Source organism: Haliotis rubra, unplaced genomic scaffold (assembly GCF_003918875.1).
Source record: "Haliotis rubra isolate DU_JTF1 unplaced genomic scaffold, ASM391887v1 Scf1025, whole genome shotgun sequence".
Taxonomy (NCBI): domain Eukaryota; kingdom Metazoa; phylum Mollusca; class Gastropoda; order Lepetellida; family Haliotidae; genus Haliotis; species Haliotis rubra.
The window spans coordinates 116,111-143,219 of record NW_025764921.1 but is presented as its reverse complement, the minus strand read 5'-3'; the positions used below and the strand labels follow the sequence as shown (position 1 = coordinate 143,219).

At 38.2% G+C, this 27,109-nt stretch overlaps 1 protein-coding gene across 1 annotated transcript in view; it reads right to left on the bottom strand.

Moving 5' to 3' along the window:
- Window positions 1-17,347: 17,347 nt before the first annotated feature.
- Window positions 17,348-27,109, bottom strand: part of LOC124271386 (phospholipid-transporting ATPase VB-like) — a 99,923-nt gene continuing 90,161 nt past the window's right edge. The window contains exons 22-24 of the mRNA XM_046706530.1: window positions 24,798-24,902; window positions 21,461-21,648; window positions 17,348-20,049 (exon numbers count right to left, since the gene is read on the bottom strand). Of these exons, the coding sequence (XP_046562486.1) occupies window positions 19,776-20,049; window positions 21,461-21,648; window positions 24,798-24,902 (567 nt within the window). The 3' untranslated portion in view covers window positions 17,348-19,775. The remainder of the gene's footprint in view (window positions 20,050-21,460; window positions 21,649-24,797; window positions 24,903-27,109) is intronic.

Genomic DNA, 27,109 nt, shown 5'->3' with positions numbered 1-27,109 from the left:
TAGCCAAAGTGTTAAGAATGGGCTTAAGAAGTTCGTAGGACTTACGAAGTTTCGAGAATAGCTAGCCAGGGCCCTTATTCTCGAAACGTTCGTAGCCCTAAGAATTCTTAACTTTGATCGTAGCCAAAGTGTTAAGAATGGGCTTAAGAAGTTCGTAGGACTTACGAAGTTTCGAGAATAGCTAGCCAGATAACCTGGCCCTTATTCTCGAAACGTTCGTAGCCCTAAGAATTCTTAACTTTGATCGTAGCCAATGTGTTAAGAATGGGCTTAAGAAGTTTGTAGGACTACGAATGTTTGGAGAATAGCTAGCCTGACAAATACAAGAGCAATTATCTGTTTGAATCTGGCTCGTCGTCCATTTGTCTTGTAATTTGTTTGATTTTGTGTCATTGTGTTATTTATTGGTTTGTCCATCATTCGTGTGCTGTGTCAAGTGTAATGTCTTTGAATGACACCTTGTAGTATAATGATACAAGATTGTGTTTGCTGAGAGTGTATTCATCCTCCAAATGGGAATAAAAACAAAGACAGTAAGAGAGGTGTCTTTTTTCAAAGTTTAATTTTAAGGTATGGTCAAACAATATGGGGGCAGTGTGGTAGCCTTGTGGTTAAAGAGTTCATGTGTCACGCATGGGTACAATGTGTGAAGCCCATTTTTGGTGTCCCCCGATGTGATATTGCTGGAACATTGCTAAACCTGGCGTAAAACTAAACTCGCGCACTATTGCCCTAAGATCCCCAGCTGACTTTCTCTTCTCATGCCTGGAAGATCTTTGAGTTTCCGAAATAGTTGTGAAAAGAACAGTGTTTCAGGAATAATTAAATCAAGACAGAAGTAGATAATGTTCCAGCTGTACACCGACTTAGCTTATACTGGGTCATGGTGACATGCTGTAGATTGTTATTATTTTGTTATCCATCTGGAGCGGTGGGGTAGCCTAGTGGTTCGATTCCCCACATGGGTATAATGTGTAAAGCCCATTTCTGGTGTTCCCCGCCGTGATATTGCTGGAATATTGCTAAAAGTGGCGTAAAACCAAACTCAGTCAGTCAGTCAGTCAGTCAGTCAGTCAGTCAGTTAGTTATCCATCTGGAGCGGTGGGGTAGCCTAGTGTTCAATTCCCCACATGGGTACAATGTGTGAAGCCCATTTCTGGTGTCCTCGGCCGTGATATGGTGGAATATTGCTAAAAGTGGCTTAAAACTGTTTTCCATCACTGTTTTGTTTGGGTCATTCTCAGTTGTATACAGGGATTTGTTATAAAGCATTTACATGTTTATACATTTCTGTATATATTAAGAATACCTTAGGCCAGACCAATTATATATCTTGTTTTATGGATCCTCCGGTCATATTTTTTCAAGAATAAGAAAAAAAAAATGAATATTTATTTTCCCCACTCAGAAAATAAAATCCTCGTGTTTTTATTGGCCAAAAATGTAAACTTACCTACCCCCCACCCCCAATTTTTTATTGTTTTTTGCCCCATATTCACTTCATAAATTACCAAAAATAAAACACTTTTAGTATTCAAAAAGAATATTACTTTGACTGGTGATTTATATTTTTTATATTTTCCCGCCTGCCTTTAGGTTTTCTGAGGACAAAAATCCATAAAACAAGAAATAAAATTGGCCTGGCCTTGTCAGAGTGGTATTGTTCAATAAGAGACATAAATTCCATATATTTTGTTTATTGTTTAACGTGGCACCAAACTAAGCAATATTCCAGCCATATAGGGAGTAAGTTAATAATCGAGTCTGGACCACACAATTCAGTGATCAACATCATGAGCATTGATCTATGCAATTGGGAATCGATGACCTGTCAACTAAGTCAGCGAGTCTGACCACCTGATCCCGTAACTTGCCTGTTATGACTAGCATGGGATGCTGATGGCCATTTCTAACCCGCACCTTCATGGGCATAATTGTTGTTACCTTTTAGGGCAGAATGATCATGGGAAATAACTTAAGTTACATGAGCGGCAAATCGTGAATCAAGCTGTGAAATTATATCTGACCCAACTCACTTCTTAAATTCGGGGGGCGGTGGGGTAGCCTAGTGGTTAAAGCGTTGGCTCCTCACGCCGAAGACCCGGGTTCGAATCCCCACATGGGTACAATGTGTGAAGCCCATTTCTGGTGTCCCTCGCCGTGATGTTGCTGGAATATTGCTAAAAGCGGCGTAAAACCAAACTCAGTCTTAAATTCGGAATACAACCTCCTCCCTTCAGGCCGCCGCTACAAAGTTCCAATTGTGAAAACTAAGAGAACACGTTCATCCTTTATTCCAAGTACCATATCTCTTTTAAACAAATGTGAAGATAGTTAAATCAATGAATTTATGTAAATATGTTTTGTATCTCTGTGACAGTACCTCTGCTGATGCAACACAAATTTCTGAAAAGGCATTAAAGTATTATTCTATTCTATTTTTATATCGGAACATATATATTTTAGCAATTCTCAGTGCTGATTGGTTATTTGCAGCCATGTGACAACACTAAGTTTGAATGACAAAAGTATGGCGTTGTCCATTGTTCAAGACCTTGTTTTGTGAAGATCTTGCCTCCAGGGAAGTTTCTCTAGGATTGACATTCCATATTGTTTTTATATATTTCCTAAATTTTATTAAATGTAAATGAGTAACATTTTGACTAACCTTGAAATTGTGGAGGAGTTTCGTAGGTCCCTGGTTTTCCAGGTTCAGGATAATGTCGTTCATTACACTTGACACAGATAATCCACAATCTCTCATAGTTCACTGTTCTCTAAATCGCTGCTGTCATAAAGGACTCTGTACATGGCAGTTGTGCTGTGTGTGATTTCCTAGTGTGATTCCTGTACTTTTATGTTGATCAGTATTCAACATTCTGTATTAGTTAGTTGTAATTAATGATATTAATTATGATTATTCTTATAATTTATTGAATTTAGATTGTTTGTGTATGTTGTGTAGTTTGTTTGTTGAAGTTGCAGCCTTTTATCCAAAATTCAATACGGTATTTAGTAAGCGTGTATCAATTCGAGAGAAACACAAAAAGAATAACACTGAAATCTAAAATATTTTTCTTTTTCTTTTGTCTGTTAATGATAAATAACATTTGAGAAGAAAAAAATATTTCAGTCTTTAAAAGCGGTTTGTAGGATTAAATGAATATATATGAAACACAGATTAGATGACCTATTTTGGAGGCTTAGGACAGGGTATTCAATGAATTGGCATATTATTTAGAGTGACCTGTAGCAATTTTCCACTTTCATGCATTCAGGGCCATTTAAATTCCATCATAATTTTTTAAATGCAAATTAAAAGTTGAATAATTTAAGCATTTTTGTAGTCATTGTTTAGGAATGTTAACATCATGGATGTTAGTTCATGAGACATTTACTGTGGACTCAAATTTATATTTCTTAAAGTTTCACTAAGTTGCGTTGCAATCAAATATAGAAATGAAATCAAACTTTCTATTCCTATGATGAAGCCGACAAAGCTGAAGTTCAAAGTGAAAGTAATTTTAGGCCGACAGAAAAATAGACTGGGCTAGTGACTTTAGATTTTATAGTTTGCCTCAAATATGTTTCTTCTGTAGTTGGAAAGACGACATGGATATGTTTATTCACTCTCGTCCTTCATGCTGTCCATCAATGTTTACTGTCAAGGCCTATATTGTGAAGTCATAATATTTTCTAACTTTGCACCAAATAGTTTTTTTTGTTAAAAAGCGTACATTACTTAGAATGTTAAACAGGAAACATGAACAAAGTTCTCTGTTGAAATATAAGGGACATTGTATGAGTGATTGCAGTATATTTTAGAAATACATTGTAATTATTTAAGAAATGGAACATTGAACATACCATTGCACTTGCTGTCATTTCTGAACTAATTTCTCCTCATGAACAATCTTTTACAATTTGATGGTTTTATTGTGACGGATTGTCAAAATATTATTTTCTTTTTCTACCATCTTCTATGTTGATTGGTTACAATGAACTCTGGTTGTTTCAATTGTCGAGTGGTTACTGTTCAATTAATAGTTCTTGAACTACAAGATGGGGGGATCCGTTCTCCCCATGTTTCGTGTGTTTTTGTCCAGTCTGACTTGTCACAACCTGTATACCATTACTCTATACTGTATCTTGCATTGATATCTTGACACCATCATTACACAAAATGTAATTCCCTGACCCCAATAGGGAGAAGGGGTAGCCTAGTGGTTGAAGTTTCCGCTCATCAAGCTGAAGACCCGGGTTCGATTCCCATGTGTATGTGTGAAGCCCATTTCTGATGTCTCTTGCCATGATACTGATGGAATATTGCTAAAAGCAGCGTAAAACCAAACTCACTCACTCACCCTGACTCTATTTATCAACACCACTCAAAAAATGTTAAGGACCATCTGATTTTCACGGATTAGTATGCTTGACATATCATTACAGGAAATGTAACTTAATGACCCTCTTTGAATACCTACGCTACCAAAAGATGTTAATGACCAACTTTGTTTCGAGATTAGCATACTAGGTAGTTAATCTATCATGATGTGACAGATATTCTATTGTAATATGAACAATATTTTGTGGTATTTGGCTTCGAGTCGTATATATATTTTCATATTCAAAAAACGTCAGCACAGTATGAAAATATGACATGCAAAAAGATTTGCTTATAATAATTTCAATGCATATTACATATGGGGTGGCCTTGTGGATGATGTGTTTGCTTGTCATGTGTGATACACAGGTTTTCTACCCAACATTGGTCTAAGCCTTATGTTCAAATGCTCAGTCCAAAGAATGCTACAATATTTTACATGGTGTTTCTTTATATCTTAAAAGGAGCTGCCTACATGTAATGATGTACATTGTTTTACCATAGACAGAAGTGCCTTTTTTTCGATTTACATTGGAACCTTTATGGTCTTTGTTTTGTAATGTTTGTCCTGTTTAAATTTAGATAATAGCAATATATAACAGAAATGATTGTTTGTGGAACAAGTTTGGCTCATATTACACAGTTTAGTTCATGTAATACGATACCCTGTTAAATGTTTTCAAAAAGGAACAAACACCCCCCACCCACCCCCACTCCCGGTAGCTATTTTAATACATTTGTTATTTGCAAGCAAACAAACTTATGCATATATAAATAAAATATAAATATTTGCTAATGGCAAATAATGCAGCTAAAAATATATATACACTTGAACTTACATATATATATTTGTTTGACAACTGTGTATTTACATAGTTTCCCATTAACAAGGAAAGAGCCAGCTAGTAGAGGTATGAGATCGTCAACCTACGAATCATACAGAAACTGAAGTGAACAGAAGCTATATTTGCTCCTTATGATGTTCAAGAGGCTTTGTTAGTATGAAGGCGGTAGTTTCTGAACAGCTACACCAGTCAGATATTGCTTCTTTCAATTCTGTTACTCAACATTTGCTAAGGATTGCACCTAAAGGTAACTATTCTGGCTCTCAGGAAATGTTCAATAGTATAGACACGTGTTAAAATGATTCTTTCTCATGTTGAAATCTGGTATTGCATATCTGCAGATGTAATGGCTTAACCATGCCCTTCCACTTTCAATGTGAAATCATTTTGGTAGTGACCAAAGTTGTTTTTCAGTCTATTTTCATGTCCAGTTAAGCAAGAATGTGTCTTCATTGTCACTTCCAAGATGTGGGCTGCCAGATCATGTGATGGTAGTCATGGTGATGGATGTAGGTGTTCTCTGCTAGACTGTCACATGACTGCTTGAACCTGGATACTATGTACCACAAAACTCATTATTACAAATATGTCCATTCTGTATTGTGTTACTATGTTATGTAAAAACAATCATTAATGCAAAGAAAATGTCCGTTGGGCATCAGCTCGATGATCCAGTGTCATCGAATCGTATGTCGACAACCATCTGTTTTGGTGCTGGTGACTGAATCAAGTCTGTTGTTGTATTGTCTGTGTGTTTTGTCTACAAATAAATCATTATAAGTTGTTGCAATTGTAGTTATTGTTTTTATAGTAGGAGGTGAGGTGAGGTGAAATTGGGTTTTATGTCGTGCTTGAGAATATTTCGCTCATATGACGACGTGCATGCATGTGTATGTGTATGTGCAGCTGCTTGTACTAGCCCAGACTGAAGCTGGTTTTATAGTGCTAGCCCACTGAGATACCATGCTGCAGTGAAGCATGAATACCCCACTCAGACACATTATATGGACTCCAAGCCGACCAGTCCTTGTTGTACCCATTAATGCTGAGCGCCAGGCAGGGACCAACAAGTACCATATTTTAACGTCTTTTGGTATGACGCGGTCGGGGATCGAACCCACGACCTTCCGCTCTCCGGGCGGACGCTCTAACCACTACACCACGGAGGCGGTCTTTCATAGTAGGATAGTATAGTGGTTAAAGTGTTCATTTGTCCAGCCAAAGGCCTAGGTTTGATTCCTCACATGGGTATTGTGTTTGAAGTCCATTGCTTGTGTCCCCTGCTGAGACATTGCTGGAATATTGCTAAAAGTGGCGTAAACACTGACTGTTTTCATAAACCTATTATTTCAAGCTGGATGTGGGGTTGCAGACCAAACCCTTACAAGTGTATAGTAGTTAGTAAATGTGAGGGGTCCAGGTGGGTCCAGGTGGCCCACTCATCTATGGTACAACAATGTGCAGAGTTGCTTCCTTTTAACAGGCCAGAAACCTCTATTAAAAAGTGGGTTCAAATACCAGATGGTTCTGATTATGTTTGTAAGTCTCTCACTGATGCTTGTGGGTTGTACTGTAGTAATAGTGAGTGAGTTAAGTATTACGCCACTTTTAGCAATATTCCAGTCATATCAAGGCTGGGGACACCTGAAATGGGCTTCACACATTGTACCCATGTGGGGAATCGAACTCAGGTCTTCAGCTACCAGGGCGGTGGGGTAAATTTGCTCGTCACTCTGAAGACCCGGGTTCGATTCCCCACATGGGTACAATTTGTGAAGCCCATTTTTGGTGCCCCCACCGTGATAATGCTAAAAGCAGTGTTATACCAAAGTCACTCACTCACTCTTCAGCCACCACACTGCATAGGTCTGTGACCTGCATACTTACCATCTTTCCTCCCACAGCAAACACATGCTGCGATGCAACTGGAATACTGTTCAAAGCAATGTTAAAACCCGACTCCCTCACTCCTCAATGGTGGGCAGGTACACCAGTATCAGTCTGGTAAAATCCATCAGTCACTTCTTAAATCCCCACTCGCTCAAAGTGATAGATTTTTGGAGATCTGAATATTCATCAACTCCTACTTACTGTGATAGGTTCACACGTCTTCATATCCCAGTTGTGTATATTGATGCTCATGATGTTCACTGGATTGTCGACCGCCTCTGTGGTGTAGTAGTTAGAACGTCCGCCCGGAGAGCAGAAGGTCGCGGGTTCGATCCCCGATCGCGTCATACCAAAATACGTTAAAATATGGTACTTGTTGGTCCCTGCCTGGCACTCGGCATTAATGGGTACAACAAGGACTGGTCGGCTTGGAGTCAGTATAATTGCTTCACTGCGGCATGGTATCTCAGTGGGCTAGCACTATAAAACCAGCTTCAGTCTGGGCTAGTACAAGCAGCCGCACATCGAATACACACGCATGCACGTCGTCATATGAGCAACATATTCTCAAGCACGACGTTAAACCCAATTTCACCTCACCTCACTGGATTGTCTGGTCAAGGCTTGCTTATTTTTACAGACTGCTGGCAAATTGCTGAGTGTGGCGTTAAATAACAAAGTGGTTGATCTGACTGATGGTGGGTGACACAGGGAACATCCAATCCTCATTAGTCTGCAGGCTGGCGAGGTAGCCAAGTGGTTATGGTGTTTGCTTGTCACGACGAAGCCCTATGTTCGATTTCTGATAGGTCCATTATGTGAAGCCCACTCACGCTAATTAATTGCAACTAACAGACTGTCTGTGGACAGACTGACTGACTTGTTGACACGTCATCATATCACAATTGCGAAGATCCAATCTCGTGTTGTTGATCACTTGATTGTCTGGTCCAGACTTGATTATTTACAGACCGTCATCATATTGCTGAGTGCAGCGTTACACAACCAACCAATTAATTGCTGTTATGCTATAGTGTAAAACCATGTTGTAGATAACACTCACATGGGATTACACGTCCTCACAAATTCAAGAGAGAAAAAAATTAACTCAAGAGACTGCCATTTATTAAAATTATTCAATACAAACATGGCATGTGGTAGTTTAGACATGATGGGTAAATCGAATCGTAAGGCACAAAATAAGAGTTGCATTGGTCGTATAAGCACATGGAATATTCACTGTGGATCACCCAAGCACTTTTGTAACATAAGCCTGGTCTATTTCCCCTATGGTGAAGTTGGATCAATGAGACAATCAGGCGACACAAACCCTCGCGAAAGAGGTATTGCTGCATACACCCAGCTGATCTAACTAGCATCATCATACAACAGTTAATCTGGCCAGGCCATTGTAAGTTTCAAACATATACACAAGTCAATCATTTTCTTCAGCATTAGGTTGGATTATTCAACAAACATGGTAGATATTATATTGAGGTATTGGTCAAGCATTTTACACCAATGCTAGTCAGGTATCACTGACATTGTGTTCAGCAAAACAAATGTTCATTACTGATGTACATATAAATGGTTAACTGAAAGCTGGCAGCAGTATATAACCCTTCAATAATCTTTGAAGGATATGTTTTGATCTGAACACTGATAAACAAGGGTGGTTTACTACTGTTGATATATCAGCTGTAGCTGTGGTCGACGACATGAACAACGTTCAATGCGGTAAGCTACAACACACAATTAGCAAAGTCACAGCTTATCCATGAAGACTTCATCTGATTCAGAAATCCAAGATGGCTACCTGCTTATATAACAGCAGCCATCATTAAATTCTAATTCTGGAAAAGAGCATGTGGAAATTTAAATATTTGGCACATTACTGTATCTACCTTCTTGTTGATGTTCATGAATTAAAGAACGGTGGGTAGCCAAGCAGTTAAAGCTTTAACTCTTCATTTCAAAGGTTTGTTGGGGTGGAGCGAGAATGACAGCATCTACACAAGACAATCCAACTGACATTGTGAGCAGAAATTAATGCCTTTGGTGTACGAGTGAGTGAGTGAGTTTAGTTTTACGCAGCACTCAGCAATATTCCAGCTATATGGCAGTTGTATGAAAATAATCGAGTCTGGACCAGACATTCCAGTGATCAACAGCATGAGCATTGAACAGCGCAATTGGGAACCGATGACATGTGTCAACCAAGTCGGCGAGCCTGACCACCCAACCCAGTTAGTCGCCTCTTACGACAAGCATGGGTTACTGAAGGTTCATTCTAACCCTGACCTTCACGGGTGTGGGGTACAATGTAATCAAACAAGTCACATGACCAGCTTTTCCACTAAGTTGCTTACAACAAGCACTGGTTGCTGGGTACATGGAATCCATGACATTATCATGTGTACATAGTTTGAAGTCCCCCAAAGCTGTCCTGAATCACCCCATCATACTTAATGCAATACACTTCAATTTTTGCTTGAAAGGAAACAATTTCTATTTCCCCAGTGTCAATTTTAGCCCTGCATTTCTTGGTTTGGGTTAAACTTTTCGTAGTACAGCGAGTTGCAACGACCTGCATGTAACTATATTGTATGCCGAGATACTTCGCACTGGCAGGGATTAATTATTAAAAAAAATAATTTTAATAATAATATCACACCTATTTTCATCATCTTTGCCCTGCAAACCTAAAAGTAGTTTCCTGTAGTAAAATAATAGAAGAGCTTGAATGTGAACACTACTTCTGTGGTACTGCAGGAGAGTCGAGTGAGGGGGACGACTAACCGTCCTAATCCTGCTACTGATGAAAGCAATGTTATAGCATTAGGCCTGTAACAATAATCTACTACTGAAGAATAGTCTCTTTAAATCTAGCCTCATTCTACAATAGCCATCGCAGAAGTTTTTTATTTATTAACCTAATTAATATATTATGGATAAAGAGGGCCATCCTAATCCTGCTACAAGCAATGTTATAGCATTTGGTCTTGTAACAATAATTTTCTCCTGAAGACTGAAGAATAGTCTCTTCAAATCTAGCCTGATTCTACAATAGCCATCGCAGAATAATGGACATCAACAGAACTATGAAACTGTTTGCACTACTGGACTAAAAAAACTTCAAAATGGAAATTCATTAGTAATACTACTAAAAAAATGTTAAAGAGTACCCTATATTTTCTAATGATATGATTTAAAACAAACTTGTCATGATTACAGTCAGGTGAAAATATCCAAGTCTCCTCAGACATCTTTTCAGTAGTATGTTGATTTATATATTTTATACTGCATCATATGAAACAGATAAGTCATGATACAAATATATTAAAGTGAGCATCTTGATTCAGAACTAACCACACATACACAGCATGCTTCACGTACAGGTGGGACATGGTTTTGACAAGAAAATTGCAGTCAATATTGGTTCCATTACTTCACAAGACCGCCTCCGTGGTGTAGTGTTACAACAATGTAGTGGTACATTAATGGGTACAACAAGGACTGGTCGGCTCGGAGTCAGTATAATGTGTCTGAGTGGGGTATTCATGCTTCACTGCAGCATGGTATCTCAGTGGGCTAGCACTATAAAACCAGCTTCAGTCTGGGCTAGTACAAGCAGCTGCACATACACATACACACGCATGCACATCGTCATATGAGCGACATATTCTCAAGCACGACGTTAAACCCAATTTCACCTCACCTCCATTACTTCACATAACTCTACAGGAATTGTAACCACCTGCTTCAATGGCTTGGTGATGTCACAATAACCAATGATGTCCCAATGGTCTGCAAAGTTCTGTGAAGCAGTTCCACTGAGATATCGCTTGATCTCGCCTAAGAGATATCTCCTGTAGAAGGCAGTTTGGGTAAGTTAAATGTATCAAGATTATTTGTTAATCCTATAAACTACATCTATAACATTCTTAAATTGATGCTATTTTCCTGTTTCATCAAATATCACAGCTTATAATGCAACCGGTTAACAATCAAATCTAGAACAGTGACACATGCGGACACAAGTCTAATACAATTAGCCAGGTCACACATTTCAACCACAATGTAATAGATTTCCATTTTAATTCATTCTCACCCTGTTTTGTCAAAAATGGAATGAAAGCACAAGCACATTTCTACAACAAAACACCTACATAGCTCTATACATCTTCGATCACATTATCAAACATCAATGAATGTATATTCACAGATGCTCTGGATGATAGAAAAAATACAATATATATTGATTACAATGACGTCCAATGTTCAACCTAACACGCGTGGCTCAAGTTTAGTCTACTGCTAGATGCCTTATCACAAGGAACACATTGTGAAAATACGGTTTGATTATAACAAGAATTAACATATGATAATTATATTTACAGACATTTCTTAACCTTCAATAATGACATTCATAAATGTCACCAAGTAAGGACGGAAATTAACATTACCCCTCCATAAATGTTTTGTTTGTGTAATAACAAGGCTAGTAGAATTTCAAATATTTTCAAGGGTAATACACATCGTATCATTAGCCTTGCTGGTAGACGCTCTTGGCTAATTTCTGTCGGTCGAAATGTCTAACTTTATACAAATATCACATTACAACTGATATATATTATATATCCTTAACTAAATCTTAACAGATAGCTCATCGTTATGAAATCACTGATATTGTATTGACAAAACATGTCTGCTCTTTAGTAGATGTATGATATGTCAGTGTTGGATTAAAACCATTAAAACCGCGTTCTATTAAACAGTTTTGGTTATTCATACATTTATTACTCAATACCAGTAAGGATAGTCTGATTATTTTGAGACTGACTTTTGAGAAAGTTTCCTCTACTTTCTGTCACACCGAATGAACACATTCTCTGTTTCTAAGATAATAACATAGAAAATACCTCTGTCTCCCAGTCAAAAGCTAAGATAATAACATAGAAAATACCTCTGTCTCCCTGTCAAAAGTTGAGAAGTAATATGGCAATAGAATGTTTAAAAACAAACTTACAGAACAGAAAGAAAATAAGTTACCAATTCAAATAAAATTGGGGGTTCTAATGAATTTAGAGAACCTTTCTGCCCCCATCCGTGGCCTTCATGAATGGATCTGAGAGGTTCCTGCACCATTCAAACAATATTGTGATGAGGTAAATTGTTGAATAATTATTATTTTGTTTGTGAAAACTGAAGAAAAAGATTATTTTCAATCATATTTTGGTACAGATTACTTGTAAAAAAACGTTTTCACTGGCTCCCACTACAAAATAAAATAGATGGTGCTCAAGCAGTCTCTCAATTACATCCAGGCATTATGTTCTTTGTTTTAACTTGAAATCCACTCAGGTGCCCAAAGACGTCAAGTTGGAATGAATTCAAAAAGTTAAAACAGTAAAAATGATTTCCACATCTGCACATTTAAAACAGCAATATTTCAAGGAACTGTGGAGTGTCATGGCTAGTTGACAAACTTTGAGGACATGAGCAGAGAAAATAATTGTCAAATATGACCTGGGATAATATTTTCCTAAAACAAATCATAAAGTTCACAATACCTGGTTCACTTCATTTCTTATAAATGGTGTGTATAACAGATTTATTGACCTGCTTGGTACAGTGCTATACCAAGTGGGTAAAAAGAAACTAAAGTAAGTGCTGACCGAGGTGCTTGAGAAAGGCTAGTTCAGCAAGAAGAGCTGTCAAAATGGCTACACAGTGACATGCACATCTGCATAACAACTAAAGTACTGTCGGAAATAGAAAAAAACCCTGTTTTTAGGCTGTTACTCTGTATCCCTAAAATTTATACATGTGCAAATAGCATATGTCGAAATAACCCACTTCGGCCTAACTTGGCATTCAGTGGATTCAATAGGATATCCAGAAAAGCATGTTTACTCGTACGAATAGCTGCTGAAAACAATAGATAGACTATAGATGGCAATTAGGTCGCTCAGCCAGGTATGACGACGGACCGTCGACTCACCTGGCATGAAATGCACGTGCTGCCTACAGGCACAAGGGGTCAGCTCAAAGATATTTTGTGCTTTTTCATGTGTGGTGACTATGTCTCATCTATTGATTAACATCTTACATGTCTTTCTTTCATGAAGTTTATGTTGAGAGTTGTGAAAGAGTATGATACCTGATAACCATAGAAACGCATCGTATTAAATGTCTCCAAATATATAGGTGGCATGACCACAGGACTGGATATTATTTGTACAAATTGTTATGACATGTCGTGTACTTCCCCAGTATAATTGCCCTAAAGGATTATCTTATCTTAGCTGATATCTCTATCCCCCAGCCCGACCCCAACAATCGTCTGCGACACCCGTCCAGGTTTAGCTTTTGAGATGACCCCTCCTATCTGTTTCTTTTTATAGTGACAGTGAGACTCCATGGTAGCTACATCCTTAATAGTTTCAGCATGAAAGTTATTATTTCTTACGCCAGCTATCGTTTATAATGAAGCTACGTCTAATTTCAAATTGGGCATTTAAAAAGTGTCATTTGTAATACATAATCGTCGCACACTAATTTGCATAAAGCCATGGTCTGTTCCAAATAAATCGTTTTGGACTTAGAAAAAAACGCATTGCCCATTTCTGCACTAATCTCTCTTCAGTAAAGTCCTTTTTCTACGTTTCCTATGCCCCTACCACTGAGACTGTAGTTAGGCCGAACTTAGTTTAACACTTGCACATATCAACTACATAAATTGTAGAGATAAATGAGAAAATACAGTTTTTTCTATTTCCGACAGTACTTTAACTGAATTCTCAACCAAAAAATGTATTAACATCATCAGTGCACTCTGGCTTTTAAAATAGTGAATAGAAATTATTGATATGCAAATTACAAAGTAAAAAGGTACAAATGTATGTTGACTTTACAACTCTGAAACTCTGCAGTGTTATTTCAAACCTAGGACCATGTGCACAAAGCAATCTTAATACTACGATGATAATAATGATCATAGTAGTATCCTTGTGTTATGAGTGAGTGAGTATGGTATTCCAGCAACATCACGGCGGGGACACCAGAAATGGGCTTCACACATTGTACCCATGTGGGGAATCGAACCCAGGTCTTTGGCGTGACGAGCCAACACTTTAACCACTAGGCTACCCCACGGCCCCCTTTGTGTTATGGGTTTTCGGATGCTTAAGAACATCTGTTGTCTGTGTGATGGGACACGTCTCGTGATCCGGCGAATATAACAGCTCCATCTGAAAACATTACTTGATGATAACAGATTCATAATGGTCAGATTGCCTCGTTCAAATGTTCATTGCATCAGAGAAACCCTGGGCTGTGTTGACATCTGGTACAAAGAACATTTCTTGAAAAGACCAAATCCAGTCATAGAAATGGGTATCAACACTTCAGTATTTGTCTCATAAAACAGTATCAGTCATACCAGCCCAAAAGGGTGTTGAGCTAAACGTAGATATACAAAGAAAACTTGTACAAACACAGCAGTATTCTGAGTGTAAAATGTAGGAAAAGAATAAGAAATTATCGTACAAATTTGAGACACGTGATTTGTGAAAACAATTGAAATTCTGAAAATGATACAGATGAAATACATATATAAATATATTAACAATAAATAAAACAATCATTGTACCCCTGAATCTTCTGATTCATCAATTTGTATTTTTCCATAAAAAACATTCATGCATGAGTTCAGAGTGAAAATAATGTATTGGGTGGGTTAGCTTTTATTAGCTTGTGCCACAAGATGGTATTAGAGTGAGTACATTGTTTATCACAACTTACAGCTATATATCAGTTACATGGTGTGGAATCTTGTGTGATGCTTACAATCCAAGGATCATAATCAGGGCATCTGGGATTCAAGACCAGTCAGCAGATCCTGGCACACCTAAGGTTAACAACTCTACGTAGACAATTATTGTGCTAAAGCCAACTGGGCCAACTGTGTGCACCAAGATAGAAAATTGTCAATCTCCATGTTCAGGTTTTGTAAGAGAGTGACCACTGAGAGTGGTTGTTTTGTTTGTTTGTTTGTTTAATACCACACGCAGCAATATTCCAGCTATATGGCTGACAATCCAATGAGCATCCATCTATGCAACTGGGATACAATGACATTTATCATCCAAAACTGTGTTCCACAGCAGATATCGCTTGTGTGAGATCAGACGATATCTCCTAGGAGATATCATTTTGACAGAAGATTTTGTACAATGCCCTGACAATGCTATGATGTCATGAACTTGATGACATCACAATACTACAACATCGCTGCACTGCAACTCTAATGGCAGTCCAGTGTTCAGAGATGTACATTTTTCGTTGAAAACTAATGAAGAGTGATTTTTGATGATAAATAGAATCTCACCCTCGTGTCTTCTGATATCAAATATATCAACACTCGTTGATAAAAGTAAAAATATCCTCGGCAAGCCTCGGATATTTGTTTCTTTATCAACTCGTGGTGATATATTTGATATCAAAAGACACTCGGGTGAGATTCTCTATGTGTCAACTAAGTCAGCGAGCCTCACCACCCGATCCCGTTAGTCGCCTCTTACGACATGCATGGGTTGCTAAAGACCGATCTTAACCCGGATCTTCACATGTCGCATTGTGAGTGAAATGTACCACTCTGGCAAAGACTCCATCGTTTAAAGACCATGGTCTCATCCCTTGTATATAAGTGCAGTGTTAAACAACAAACAAACAAAACCGCAAGGATTTAAACAGTTTCATCAGTAACACTTGCCGAATGTTGAGTATACAGTTGACTACATGTGGCCATCTTGAAATTGAGGTGTGTTGATTGATTTGTACAGTTTCTTTGACCCAGTAGTTTCAGACATGAAAATGGCGCAATTTACAGAAAACCCAGCCACATCAGCGTACATAGCCCAGGTCTTGCACACCACTGACTTCTTACAATATGCATAATTAAAGCTGTCCGACACAAATAATGATAGAGGCATTGAAAGTTTTTCTGGGACAACAGTATTGACCAGAACTAAGCATTGTGCTGTATATGTACATCTAGAACAAATGGTTCTTAAATTATCATAACAAAATATTGTTAAAAGGAACACAGATTTTCTTCAAACAGACATGCATGGGCTGTATTGAATGTACCGGTAATTGTTTCAGAATCTGCAGGACCTACTATTGCATAAATTTCAGCAGTTTTATATATTTTTTCTAAAATCAACAAAGAACAGTATCTTCATCAATTTCTAAATTCCTCACAATCTTGAGTGAGTAAGTGAATGAGTCTAGTTTTACGCCGCTTTTAGCAATATTCCAGCAATATCACGGCGAGGGGACACCAGTAATGGGCTTCACACATTGTACCCAGGTGGGGAATCGAACCCGGGTTTTCAGCACGACGAGCGAATGCAATAACCACTAGGCTACCCCACAGCTCCCTCGCAATCTTGAAAAATCAGCATACCAGGTATATATATATCACATGAACCAAAATGCACATAGCCATGGATATGTCATATCCATGACAAATAATCCCATGGATGTAAGAAAACTGAATTACCATGTTAATCTGAAATGAATTACAGTCTATAACCAAAAGCTTTCACTTCACCGGAGGGACTATTTGTTGTAGTAAACGGAACTAAAGTCATGCTTCTGATTACCTTGCAAACCATATAACCTCAATTGCAATAATAATCATCATCATCGTCATCATCACAACTCATATAAAATTTAAATATTTTTTACAAAACTTCCAGAACAATGTTGGTGTTTCCTCACTACAAATGTCATTTAATTTCTATCTTAGATGTCTTACACAGATTCCTCTGAATGACTTAAGGCCATTTTAAAGTAATGTTGAAAACAGAGTATATTCTTACTTGCTAAAACATACACCCTATTCTTAACAATTTGAACAAAACATGTTAAATCAAGTAAAAAAAAAAAGGTGACATATTTGGTTTTATGTACAGAAGAGCACTATTCAAACAAAATGGGTTATCTCCCCTTGGGCAGCAGTGCCTCACAGAACAATACATTAACCAGCAGCATAATACAGTTACCTCTAATATTCAACCTACAACCTCAGCTGCTCATGTTGAATTAATAGATGAAAAGATTAATTTGCCATCAACAAATTCAGCCTTTTGATTGACATGCTCAATTTGTTTATCATAATCACATTTGTTAAAAGTGTGACTTTGCTTTGTTGAATGTGTTTGACCTTGTAATACTATATAAACATGAACATAAATTCAGCACTTTATAACAGCAGTATATTACAGAACTGTCCTACAGATGTCAGTAATTGTTTGTTTCTACAGTCGTATTTCTCACTGTTGTCCACAATGGTTGTTTTCACTTCAGTTAATGTCTTTATGCATTTGGTAAAAAATTATGGTGATTTCATGAATTATGTAGCCCACTATTTACTGACATCAAATCACATTTCTCATTTGATTTCTGCAGGCCAAAACACCAGCTTAATAATGCCAAAGTATTTTTTTGTGTCGATGGTGAAAAGAGTTGTAGGAGGGGAAAAAGAAGAATCTGAAATTAGACAATAAGTTAAAAACTATGAATTCATCTCATGAGTGCCATGAGCTGACAGCTTCCTCTTTTGTCCTTTTTCACTTGAGTAATTATGTGTAATTTTGGATTATTTTTGTTAAATTATAAACAAAATAGGGTTGATGGAACTGTGATCCATACAAATATAAAAATTATGACCTAATTTAAAGGAAGTAGAGATCAATATCAGCAGATATATCAATTCTGTTTTTGGACTGTTTCTGGTCCCATTCATAAAATAAGCAATCAAACACTCAACAAACAAAGTCTGTTCTTCATGCTAATATTCCCATTATCTTGTTTATTTGGGAAACTAAAAACTCAAACCTCTCGAAAGTTTACCAAGAAATTATGGTAAGAAATCACCCACAGGTTATATTTGAGAAAATAAATGGAGATTTTAAAACTTGACTCCCTCGGCTATTAGCCTGGAGGCTGGGACTACGCAGATTGCCACAGGTCTGACACTGCATTATCACAGCAAACATCTTTGAGAGCATTTAACAAAGACATCAAAGAACAACCAGCCTCCTCTATCAGGAATGTTGCTGTTGAATATTATTGTTTGGATAGTTACATCTCAGCCCATCATGCACTGGGTCACGTTCAGTCTACATTCAAAATAAGTTGTCTGGAAACATTACCCAAGGCCTATTTAGGAACAACCAACTTTCATGCATTGGGTCATGTTCAACCTACATTCAAACTAAGTTGTTTGGAAAATATTACTCAAGGCCTATTTAGGAACAACCAACTTCCATGCATTGGGGCATGTTCAACCTACATTCAAAATAAGTTGTTTGGAAAACATTACTCAAGGCCTATTTAGGAACAACCAAGTTCCATGCATTGGCTCATGCTCAACCTACATTCAAAATAAGTTGTTTGGAAAACATTACTCAAGGCCAATTCAGGAACAACTAAATTTCAGGTGTTACCAATTTCTTGTTTCATATGGTTAGAGCTGAGATCCAATATAATTATTGTAAATTATTAGGTCAAGAAATATTTGTTCAAAAAACATATCTAGAACTGAAGTTATTCAAACAATACAGACAAAAAATATGCATAAAAAATACAAATATTTTGCCTTTAACACAAATATTTAGCCTGTTATTACACATGAAAGTACCTGCATTTTCAATGTTATAACGTATAAATTTTAACAGTGAAATCTACATTGAATATTAAATAACATGCTTCTCTCCAACTAACATAAAATCATCATTGCCTTGGTCATAGTCAGCTGATGATTATTGATTATCAGAATATCAATAGCATGTAGTAACTAGAAAATAATATATGACATTTTGGTGTAGAAGTCTCACAATGATACAGTATATACAAAATATAATCTTGTCTTTGACATGGTTCCTTTTCTGCCAAAATAAAAAAATATATATATATACATAGCTTGTAAATAACACACAAGCGTACAATTACATTTCCACAACACTGTTCCTGAGATCTTGGAGTCATTTTGTACAGACTGTATGTCAGTTGACAGGCTGTAGGGCTGAACGATATACACTTGTGTCGATGCAGCATATAAAACTTGTGGTGATTGTGTCATACGCAACACAACCGTACATAACATGCTTCCACAGTACTAAGACATATCCTGAATGACATGATCAGAATAATGTCGCAATGACCTCACAGAACATCCATGTTGTCTTATAGATTCATACGTTCATCTACATGTTACCTTATTGATCCCATGAAGTGAGTGGTCTTGTGAGAAAAGTGACGCATATAGAAAGTATGACCCTTGTCCAGTGCTGTGGAAAATCTTTTTTCGGAGAATGTGGTTAAAAAATTGGTGGCCAGTCTGTAGAAAAGTATATAATGTTTGACAGGTTCCACGTGATCTTGTAAAAAATCCTTCTTCAAAAAAAAGAAAAAAATCTTCAAAAATTCCACATGCAAACCCTCTGGTTTCAACCTTCCAAGATGGGATTTCTCCAACATATTTGACATTTGACTGTTCATCATCCCACAGAATCCAAATAACAATTGGCATATCCTACACAATGACTTCAGGGTACTGTCTCTTGGTGCCAGACCATCTCCATCTATGTTCGTATAGGGCTGACACTGTCTACTGTTTGGTCAGAGGGGAGCCTGTGCCGCTGGCGCACTTGCTCTCTGTAGTCGACACTTAAATTGTTCAGCTGTGGGTTGCCTCCATTACGGGCGGAGTCAGGAGAATTGTCCACTGCCTCGCTGATGGTGGTTGCCGTGGTGGTTGTGGTCTGCTGGTCACTTTCTATAAGCTCCTTCTCGAGCTGTTTGACTTTCATGATGGCACTAGGCCAGACTGTTGCTTGTATAGCTCGGATGCAGAGTCTGTAAGAAAGCACAATATGATGAGGAAACACAAAGGTGACAGAACAAAGTAACGAAGATGTTCTTATGCTGAAATACACCTTCCCTGCCATAAATGTATAAGCAAGTCAGTTAAATGTTGCAATAATTGACTGACTGATTTCGATTTTACGTCACTTTTAGCAATATTCCAACAATATCACAGTGGGGGACACCAGAAATGGGCTTCACACATTGTACAGATGTGGGGAATTGAACCCGGGTCTTCAGAGTGACGAGTGAACGCTTTAACCAATAGGTTACCCCACCTCCCATGCTATGAACAGTATTCCAGTCATTTCACTGTTTAACAGCTCAATGTGGGCGAAAAGTCTGAAGTGATGCAAGTCTATGAGCATGGCTGTGGTGCTCACTCAGCAAAACAAAATCAAATCAAAGCAGGATTCAAACCCACAATTATTATCTTTTCTGTTTCCAACGGATGCAACTCAGCTCAGCTAACCTTAGACAACGTGGGCATTTGACGTATACAATGTACAACCCAGCTGATTGCGTATTATCACATCAATATGGACCATGTATCATGTATCAGCCACCATTTTCCCTGGGCCCCGTTCCTCATAGTGATCTCATCACCAAGTCAGCCCTTGTTATCTCCCTTGAATGCCGAGCACCAGGCAGGGCAACAAAAAGTACCATCATTTAACATGTTACGGTATGATGCATCTGGGGCACTGAACCCCTGCAGATACTCTATTCACTAGATCATCAGGACAGATGTCTCTCCAGCAAGATGCTTGACTTTGAAGTTTCAAGTTCAAATTAAAAGCCACAAAGTATTCAGTTACTCTAAAAAGATGCCTCAACAAAAGACTAATGCTTAGTCGCTGAAAAAATATATTTTTTATCAAAACAAACAATTCCTTTTAAATTGATAAGGAGCCCCAGTGAGAAAGGAGATTCAGAACCGGAGGAAATCTAGACTTGCTTCATTTAGGGCTTTAGCATTGCAAGGAGGGCATAGCAGGAGGTGAGGTGAAGTGAGGTGAGGTGAGGTGAAATGGGGTTTAACGTTGTACTTAAAAATATTTCACTCATATGATGATGTGCATGCGTATGTATGTGTGTGGCTGCTTGTAGCCCAGACTGAAGCTGGTTTTATAGTGCTAGCTCACTGAGATATCATGCCGCAGTTGAGCATGAATACCCCACTCAGACACAGTAAACTGACTCCGATGCGACCAGTCCTTGTTGTACCCATTAATGCCAAGCACCAGGCAGGGACCAACAAGTGCCATATTTTAACGTCTTTTGGTATGTGGATCAAACCTGCGACCTTCCACTCTCCGGGTGGACGCTCTAACCACTACACCACGGAGGAGGGAAAATAATGTGGTTGAGGGACTGTGAGAGAGACTACCTCGACACGTACCTTGGTAAGAGAGCTACCACACAGCTGATGATGACGACACAGGAGTGGATGGGCGTGGATATCGTATTCTCCATCACCCAGTAGGGGTTTGAAGGATGGTCCCATGTGAAAAAGATGGCATTAGAGACGACCGCAAACACCCAGAAGAAGAGGAAGGTCATGATGAGGATAAGCCACTGGATCCAGATCTGAATAAATAACAATGATTATAATAAATATAGTTGCAAGCAATGATGAGGGCTCCTTGGCTTTAGGTCTATCTATTGTATTTGAGGGCTAGAAATCATCGTCCAAAATGGAGCCAGAACACGTTTTTGAAAGGCAAGCGGATCTTCCAAATACATCCGGGCTCACGGGGGTCATGCACCTTTTAAGAAGTTCCAGAGAAGAAATAGTTCCCTCTTTAAAAGGCTGTATCTCAGTTGTTCTTGGGCCTACGGTCAAAACAATTAAGTGTTCTGGAATCACCAAGACTTCATCTGCCATAATGGCAGAATTTGCACAATGGTTACTGGACATCAGTTATGGAAAGTTTGGAATGTCTAGAGCTGATGGTTCGAGCTCAGCACATTTTGGGAGCAAACTACTCAGAAAACTGCTGAAAAACATGACCAAAAACTGAAAACAAAAATAACTGCCAAACGATACATTTTAGCGACTTGACCCGTCCAGGCAAAATTGTTGGGAATTCGATTGTGCATCTGTACAAGAGATTTGGAAGTGTTGGAACAATTAGTTCTTGAGATATTTGCTGTCAAACCTTAACATTTGGGAATTAATATTGAATTATCTGCCCTTTGCTATAGGGCCTAGAGCCAAGAGATTTTTAAGGGGAATATCTTCACCTCGGCGGGCATCAATGTGATTTTTTGTACGCGATTCGGAGCATTGGTTTAGGAGGTATGTTTGGTACAAAAATCGGCAGAATAATAAATAATAATAATAATAATCCGAACGATTACAAAAGGTCTCCTGCCTAGAGGCAAGGAGCCCTAAAAATGCTAACAATACTGCTACCAATAACTTGTTATTTAAGATATGTTGAATCCCCAGCATGATCTTTATGTAATGACTCACTTGAAACCATTGTACGTTTTATATACCTGTCAATATGCTAAATCATATGGAGACAACTTTCAGAATGGCTTGCAAAGAATACTGAAGGAAACATCAAATTCAATGAAGAGAATATATTACAGTGAGACCTCGGATACCCGGACCCTAGATATCCAGAAACCTCGCCTTCCGGTCAATTTTTAGAAAAAACCATTCTCTTACGTTATAAAAGTGACTGTCTATAACGGATATTCGGTTTCCGTTTCCGGACGGTACATTTTACAAACAAACCGGCTAAATCAACACAAAATTGACTCACCTATCCGCACGAAGCTTTGATCTACCGCTAACCGTGTGAAGGGAAGTGCGAGAGTCCCACGTGTTTTGACACGAGACGTGGTGTCATATATATTATTGTGTCTACTCACGGATCGAAGCGAAGTGTAGTTGACAGAAAATGCATAATATAGCTTCTCTAAATATCATATTTATTGTAGCAACAAACTGGCTTGCTTATTTTACCCCATTCAACAATCACGAACTGATTACGCCTCGTTTTCCATTGACTGCTAGTTTACAGTAACATCGGTAAAATGTGTGAATTTAAATGGCTTCCGTATTTTACCCCATTCCATAATGCGTACCGTTCATGAGGGTCCGATATAACCTTAGTGTTGATTATATATATTTTACATAAAACTGTAAATAAAATTCTTTGGGTTAAATAATAGTATTCTGTGTCAGAATTCATCCCGTTATATTATTGTGCATGTTTGAACTTGTTAGCGGTAGCGATGTGCACAGCTGATTGCTATTTCCGGCTTTGTGTATGCGAGACAAATACGCCGGTAATCTTAATCCCTGCAAATAATACAATGCCCAGCAAAACAACTTATAACTTAAAAAGGTAAATAATCTTGTCTAGTGATATTTAATTGCAAATTTGACGTCTCTACTGACAAAGTCGTCTTCTGTTGTTTGTTCACGCGAAGTGATACGATGTTGTTTATTCAGTCAAAGCAATAAAAGTGCAGTGTGTCGATATTCAAGCCAGTTATGTTGTGATGCTGTTTTTGAATGTCTATACATGTATAATAAACGCTTGATGATCATAAATATTTTGGATTTTCCTTGAGGTGTATGAAAACCAAAAATCCAGATATCCAATTATCCGGACGATTTACGTAAAAACGAATGTGTCCGGATATCCGAGGTCTCACTGTATTTGGATTTAAGGGTATGCATAATAACCCTTTGAATGCAATCATTCTTATAACAATATCTATGCTTTACAGATGTACTATTAAGAAAATCAAACCAAATTTCAAACCTTTACAACAAGAAATATATAGATATTATCAAACAACAAAATTCACAGCATTCTCCAACTGTAAAACAAGCAAGCTTTCATGCCTGTTGGTCGTCTCTACATATGCTTTTCAGCAACCCTGTGTAATGTTTTAGATAGAGCATCTAAATGAAAACATAATCTTGTGTACATCCATATGCACATATATATGTACATGTATGTATTGTTTTTTTGAAATGGATTGAAGTGTAACCAAAAAGTGGAAATTTAAGAAAAATAAAAAAAACAAAACAATACTGCCACCAGGAGTACTGATGTGTACATACTGACTGAGTTTTAGTTTTACGCCGCTTTTAGCAATATTCAAGCAACATCACGGCGGGGGACACCAGAAATGGGCTTCATACATTGTGCCCATGTGGGGATTCGAACCCGGACCTTCGGTGACGAGCCAACGCTTTAACCATTAGGCTACCCACATCACCCGATGTGTACATACACCATGCTAGAATCCATACATAAGATGGATGCCCCAAGTGCTCACTTTATTACCCCTGTCAATGGGTGACTCATGAATATATGGGTGAAAATGGATCTTCAGTAACCCATCCTTGTCGTAAGAGGCAACTAACCCCAATTTTCTTTGTAAGTGAGGCGCTTATTTTGGTACTAAACAGTAGTAAAAATAAGATTTTGGTGGGTTTGTCATTTAACGCTGCACTCAGCAATATTCCAGCGGTATGGCGTCAGTCTGTAAATGATCGAGTCTGGACAGACAATCCAGTGATCAACAGCATGAACATCGATCTACGCAGTTGGGATACCATCACATCTGTCAACCAAGTCTGCGAGCCTGACCACCCGTCGCCTCTTCTGACAAGCATGGGTTACTGAAGATCAATTCCATCCTGATCTTCGTGGGTTAGTAAAAATACGAACACATGTCATCACACCATCTGTGACCATACTTACCCAGGAGTTGGTTTCTATCACAAGATGCAACAGAATAATGAGGATAAGAGCTGTCATGATCGTCGTACCGTACTCCCATATTCCAGCATTCTCTGCTGTGTAGGCCTGGAAACACAACACACACTCATTACCATTGTGTACCTATCCTATCCATACTGGATTACTTGTCACTGATGATGTCAACAGTATCACATCCGTATCACGATATCACAGCTGTATCATCATGATATCATGTCAATATATCACATTTTTGCCGCAATATTTCATATCCATATTGTGTCATGTTATCACATCACCAGGGATGGCAACAGGAAAATCTATTTTCAGATGAAAACCTAATACTGTGTCATTGAATTGGGGTTCAGTGGTGTCGATTCTGAAATAAAATCGACGGCAAATCAGGGCCAGATGTGTTCTGAAATAAAACCTGATGTTTTTGAAATAAAATTGACGGAAATCTGCCGATCGGAGGAAAATTGCCATCACTTTTTCAAGGATATATCATTGTGACATAACAGATCACATCATGATATCACATTTATATCACATCAGAGTCATATAATGATATCAGAGTTTTCAATCATCAGAACATTACAGTTTGAATACATCAGGCCCTATGATGTTATCATAGTCTAAAATCATCATAATATCTCAGTAACATCACATCAGAGTTATAATTGCCAATATCTAATCTGTTTTGTGCCACATTTCTATCATGGACTCACAGCAGTATGTTAAAGGTGTGTCATGATATCAGGTCTAACTCATGATATCACAACCATGTATATAACAGCAATATCATCATGTTATCACAACAGATATCAAATCTACATCATAGTGTCACACAATGCACCTGTATCACGATATCACAGCTATACCATATCACAGCTGTATCATGATATCACAGCTATACCATATCACACCTGTATCACATCACAGCTATACCATATCACAGCTGTATCATATCACAGCTATACCATATCACAGCTGTATCACGATATCACAGCTATACCATATCACAGCTGTATCACGATATCACAGCTATACCATATCAAACCTGTATCACGGTATCACAGCTATACCATATCACAGCTGTATCACGATATCACAGCTATACCATATCACAGCTGTATCACGATATCACAGCTATACCATATCACAGCTGTATCATGATATCCATGCCATACCCTTAAGATATCACACCTACATCTTGTCAGGGAAATCACAGCTTGTCATATCCACATCATGCTATCTCATCTGTATTATGATATAACAGCATGAGTGTAGGCATGGAGATTTGTTTTACTGTTTTAATGAGTGAGTGAGTGAGTGAGTTTGGTTTTACGCCTCTTTTAGCAATATTCCAGCAACATCACGGCGGGGGACACCAGAAATGGGCTTCACACAGAGTACCCATGTGGGGAGTCGAACCCTGGTCTTCGGCGTGACGAGCCAACGCTTTAACCACTAGGCTACCCCACCGCCCCATTTGTTTTACTGTTTTAGTTAGTGAGTGAGTTTAGTTTTACACTGCTTTTAGCAATATTCTAGCAAAATCACAATGGGGGACACCAGAATCATTTGACAAAACAAGTAGTTACAAGGACTGATGTTATGGTCTACACATCTTCTGACTGCCAGCACAACGTCCTACTTCAACATACGAAACTCTCTTCTCATTTAACAATTTCAGTAGTTTGGAGGCCTGTATATATGGTCTATATGCTATCCCCTAGATAGGACCGACAGCATGGTTTCACCTGGGACAGAACACTCTACTTCTATCGATATCAGGCCAGTTCTTCAGTTAACAACTTCAGTAGTTCAGAGGCCTGTATATATGGTCTATATGCTCTCCCCCAGACAGGACTGAAAAGGACGGGGTTCTCCATTCGTAACTACTCGTGTCATTCCGGCAAGCCGGATGGCGGCTTGTACCCCTCTCGTAGCCATGTTCACGACCTGGTCTTGTCTAAACGCAAAAGGGCACAGAGATGAAAGTAGTGTAGGACTATTTACAAGGAAAGATAACTCTGAATATCCAAACATGGCTACTCCTAGCAATTTATGATACAACATGAAAGTCACTTTAAGTAAATTTCTTATGTCATTAACATATATCAGTAACAAGATAAATATATATTCACAGAAATAATAATGAAAATAGATGATCGCAAAGAAACTATTTGACCTCATTTCACATTTTACTACGCATGATTTGATTGGTTTGCCACAATTCTTCGCAATAATGGCATACTTTTCAGGTACGAGTCTTCTTGTAGGTCACGGAAAGAGGCGAGTAGTTACGAATG